General features: G+C 54.3%; 1 protein-coding gene across 1 annotated transcript; it reads left to right on the top strand.

Moving 5' to 3' along the window:
* Positions 1 to 1,884: 1,884 nt before the first annotated feature.
* On the top strand, positions 1,885 to 4,231 carry RHOB (ras homolog family member B). Its single transcript, XM_036335245.1, has one exon. It carries the CDS (start codon positions 2,280 to 2,282, stop codon positions 2,868 to 2,870), a length of 591 nt encoding a protein of 196 aa, XP_036191138.1. The 5' UTR covers positions 1,885 to 2,279; the 3' UTR covers positions 2,871 to 4,231.
* The last annotated feature ends 645 nt before the right edge of the window (positions 4,232 to 4,876 follow it).

Raw genomic sequence — 4,876 nt, 5'->3', positions numbered from 1 at the left:
TCTGCTAACGCCAGGTGAAGGAACGATTTCTGTTCCATGACACTAAACCAATGATCAAAATAGCTGATTATCTCCCAGTGGATCCCACTTCGGAAAAATTATTTATTTGTTGACGGTTCAGGTCCTTGGATCTGAAGAACAAAACCAGAAAGCTGGGCACTGTGCGGAGCTAATCCATTGTGAAGGAAGCACTTGGTTCTTTGGATGAGCTGTTCTCTAGGGTTTGCAGCATCATGTCTTCATAGACCCGGTTTTCAATCTGTAGTATCCAGATAGGGACCTCGACCCCAGTTTATGAATCAGAGGTGAAAACAGCAGGGCTCAGTTAGGTGATTGGGTTGGATAGTTGTTAATGCAGAGTCTGGAGTTCGAGGTAGGAGACCCCCAGAAAGTTCCAATGGGTTCCAGCACACTTAGGTGAATTCTCCAGTCACTTACCGACTTGTGTATACTGTCAGGCATTGTGCTAGGTCTCCAAGATGCTGAGATATGACAGAATCCTGGCTCTCCAACAGCTGCCAGTCTTAGAGAGGGAGGCAGAAAGATGAAGCAATAATGTGATGTCCCTCCTGTGCTGAAAAACCAATAGGCATCCCTCTACAACAGATATAGCTCCACCTGCTCAGTGGGTGCTCTAGCCCCCACCATAGGCCCAAACTGAGTCCCAACTTCCTCCAAGTGCAGCCACACTAAGCTGGTCCCAGTCGCTGAAGTGTGTCCTCCGCTTTCACACCTCCCTGCTTTTGTTCCTGGGGTTGCTCCTTCCTGGTAGGCTCACCCTGCTTCCCCTCCCCCTTCCTACGTCTTCTATCCTTGGAAATCCCTTGACTCAGTCCTCTCCTGCAGGATTCCTGGGATGGATGAATTAAGTCTTAGTGTGCGACTGGGGACGAGAGACCTCGCACCCCTCAAGACACTAATTTGCTGGGTCCCCATCTTCAAGTTTCTTCCCCCGGCCTCTTCTTGCCCAGTGGGGTGTGGGTGGTTAAATTTTATTGTACTATCTACTTCTGACACCAGAATCCGAATTAATCATGCAAACCAGGGCCAGGCTGTCTTTTTTTTTTTCCTGTTTCGTAACTTTCTCCAAGTGGACATGAAGTTCTGCATCCAGCTTCGCCCTTCCCTTTTCACTGTTCCTCCTTCCCCTAATTTCCATGGACAGACCCAGGCTGGGGGCCGGGAAGGGGGTAGGTGGTAGGACTTGGAGGAGCCGCGAGGCTGTGAGCTGGTTCACAGAGCTCACAGTAGTGTCTCCAACCACTGGGTCCAAACCTAGGGCTGCCCCGGGGAGGAACTGGATAAAGGGGGGTGGGGTGGCCAACTAGACCAGAGAGGGGCCGCTTTTAAAACAAAACAAAACAAAACAAAACAAAACAAAACAAAACAAAAACACCTTGCTTGGAAACAAACGTGTGTGTGTGTGTGTGTTTATATAAAAACAAGCCCTCGTTAAAGGTGCCGCCCTCTTCCCCCACAGGTCCGACCGCCCGCTGGGAGTTTGCAAAGAAAGAGGGGCATTTTGAGTGGGATGGAGGCGTCAACGCCCCGCAAAATGCCGCCTCTCGGCAGCGCTCGCCCAGAGCCCGTGGACTCCGGGCAGCCAGCTCCCGCCCGGGCCGGGCCCGCCGCGGAAAAGCTGCGGTGAAGAAGGGAACCCGGTGTCCCCAGCGCCCTGCAGCGCCAGCCGGGGGCGTAGACTCCCCGGTCGCTGCCTCTCCCAGCCCCGCGGCCTGGGCCGTCAATCAAGTTCGCCCGGCCCCGCCTCAGGGCTGCGGCAAACGGCCAATCAGAGCCGAGCTCCGCAGCGATGAGCTCAGTCGGCTCGCTTCCCATTGGGCGGCTATATTAAGAAAGTGGCCGAACTCTTTAAATAGCGGGCGCTAGGGCCGCAGCCAGCGTCTGCCACCGCAGTCTGGCCGGAGTCGAGTTCTCTCCCGCATTCGCTTCTTGGCGCGGCCCGGAGAGGCCCGGAGGGAGCTAGGCCGGGGCCGCTGCCTGACCTGCGGTTTGCGCACAAAGGCGCCGACTCCGGGTCCGAGGCGAGAAAAGCGGCCACCGCCCGGGAGCCGCGCTGAGACGCACAGGGCGCCCTATGCCCCCGCGCCCCCGCCGCCCCCGCCGCGGCTGCCCGAGCGCACGGAGAGGACGCGCCTCCGCGGGGCCTGGGTGCAGCTAGCGACCCTTGCCCCCCCAGCCCGAGGTGAGCAGTGAGCGGCGAGCGGGACGGCAGCGAGGCGTTCGCGGGGCCCCTCCTGCTGCCCGGCCCCGGCCCGCTCATGGCGGCCATCCGCAAGAAGCTGGTGGTGGTGGGCGATGGCGCGTGCGGCAAGACGTGCCTGCTGATCGTGTTCAGCAAGGACGAGTTCCCCGAGGTGTACGTGCCCACCGTCTTCGAGAACTATGTGGCCGACATCGAGGTGGACGGCAAGCAGGTGGAGCTGGCGCTGTGGGATACGGCGGGCCAGGAGGACTACGACCGCCTGCGGCCGCTCTCCTACCCGGACACCGATGTGATCCTCATGTGCTTCTCGGTGGACAGCCCCGATTCGCTGGAGAACATCCCCGAGAAGTGGGTGCCCGAGGTGAAGCACTTCTGCCCCAACGTGCCCATCATCCTGGTGGCCAACAAGAAAGACCTGCGCAGCGACGAGCACGTCCGCACGGAGCTGGCCCGCATGAAGCAGGAGCCCGTGCGCACGGATGACGGCCGCGCCATGGCCATGCGCATCCAAGCCTACGACTACCTCGAGTGCTCGGCCAAGACCAAGGAGGGCGTGCGCGAGGTCTTCGAGACGGCCACGCGCGCCGCGCTGCAGAAGCGCTACGGCTCCCAGAACGGCTGCATCAACTGCTGCAAGGTGCTATGAGAGCCGCCCCCCGGGCCGTTCACCCCCCGAGGACCCCACCGGACTGCCTGGCGTCCGCCTTCCCGCCCGAGAACCGGCGTGGGAGGCACCGGGCGTCCCCTTTCCAGTGTCTGTGTGCGTCCGGCTGCAGTTGCACAGGCCCAGGCGCCCCGCCGAGTGCCAAGGGGCCCCTGAGCACCCTTTTCGGAAGAGCCAAGCCTCTTCAGAGTGTGTGGCTGTATGTTCGACCCCCCCCCGCCCCCTGCCTCCCGCCCCCGTGCTACCTACCCCACCCCCGCCTCTGGTCCCGGGAGAGGAGCTTGGCGCCCCGGTGCTGCCGCGCCCCATCAGATGTGCGCCCGTCACCAGCGAGCGCCTGCTATCTCTTGTCTGTAACATAGACCACGGGAACGGCGGGAGGGGAGGGTGGGGAGGGCGGGGTGTTATATAAATATAGATATAATTTTATTTTCGGAGGTAGGATGGTGTTATTTAATGGTGGTGGTGGGTGGAGTGACAGGGCGCTAGAACAGCTCTGGGTCAGGCGCCCATCCAAGCAAGAACAGGACTTGGTCATCTTTCCAACCCCTGGGGAAGACATTTGCAACTGACTTGGGGCTGAGAGGACACAGCTTCCAGATTGCCGTCTCCTGCACGCCAGCCTCCAGCGAACCCCTCGCCAGCCAGCCGCGGGCAGGAGGAGGGAGAGTGAGCTGCGGGTTGTTTTTGCCATACGCGAACTTTGTGCCTGTCCTACAAGTGAAAATTGTTCAGTCCAAGAAACCGAGGTTTTTGATTTATTTAAAGGCTTAAAACTTGTTTTCTTTTGAAAGGATTCTTTGCACAATTGTTTCATTGACACAATGCACTTGTCATTTGTGTAAGACAGTAGCATTCTGACCACACTTGTACGCTGTAACCTCATCGACTTCTGATGTTTTAAAGAAAAATGATGATGACTTTTAAAATGAGAGTTGAAAAAGAAACCACTAATTTTTATTTTGTTTTCTTGAAAGAAAGTGGCCACACCGTTTTGCGATTTTATTTGTGCAGGTATGCGCACTGTTCTGAGAAAGGGCAGTAACGAGTATTGGGGCCTACTTAAACCCCCCTCTTTTCTTCACAAGGCAGTGTCTAAAGCTATGTGAAATTTTCTCTGCATCTCTGTACAGAGAATGAACCTGCCCCTAGCCGCCTTCCTCCCCCTCCCTTCCCCACCCAGTGGTACTTCTACTAAATTGTTGTCTTGTTTTTTATTTTTAAGATAAACTGACAAATGACAAAGTGGTGAGCTTATGATGTTTACATAAAAGTTCTATAAGCTGTGTATACAGTTTTTTTATGTAAAATATTAAAAAATTATGATGATGACATTTATAAAATGGCTCCTGTGGTTAATTTTTTCCTTTTTATTGAATTTATTGGGTGACCCTGGTAAACAAAAGTATACAGGTTTCAGATGCACAATTCTACAACACATTATCAGTATACTGTATTACATTTTTACCACCCCAGGCCAAGTCTTTTCCATCACCATTTATCCCTCCTCTACCCCTCCCCAGTCACCATACTGTTGTCTGTGTCCATGGGTTTTTTCTTTTTTGCTCAATCCCTCCACCCAGCCCCCCAACACCCCCTTCTGTGGTTTAATAGTGTGTAAAAACAACCCAGTGATTTTGGGGCAAGGGAAGAATTCTGCTAGCAAGGTCTTTCCTTCCCACCAACTCCATTCCCCTGATAGTATTTGTAATAAGTGCTGATGAAATCCCTTTGGGATGTGTGGGGGTTGGGTGTCCATGGGAGACCAGGGTGCTCTTGTCCCAGAGGAAGATAAATGACCCAGGCACCCAGTGTCAAAACTTTCATTTTTTTACTGTACATTTCCTTTATGTTAAATTTTCACTTCATGTCCTTTTTGTTTTTAAAGTGTTTATAGATTAAACAATACAATAGGCATGTATTGTGTATAAGAAAGGCTAAAACAGGGAATCATTTAGGGGTCTGGGTCAGATTAATTCAATTTACAT

This window comes from Myotis myotis, unplaced genomic scaffold (assembly GCF_014108235.1).
Source record: "Myotis myotis isolate mMyoMyo1 unplaced genomic scaffold, mMyoMyo1.p scaffold_m19_p_14, whole genome shotgun sequence".
Classification (NCBI taxonomy): Eukaryota; Metazoa; Chordata; class Mammalia; order Chiroptera; family Vespertilionidae; genus Myotis; species Myotis myotis.
Note: the sequence above shows the minus strand (reverse complement) of the source record. Positions and strands in the feature narration are given on the sequence as shown.

Coding starts and splice junctions, on each gene's coding strand:
- RHOB (XM_036335245.1), top strand. CDS start 2,280: ATGGCGGCCATCCGCAAGAAGCTGGTGGTGGTGGGCGATGGCGCGTGC.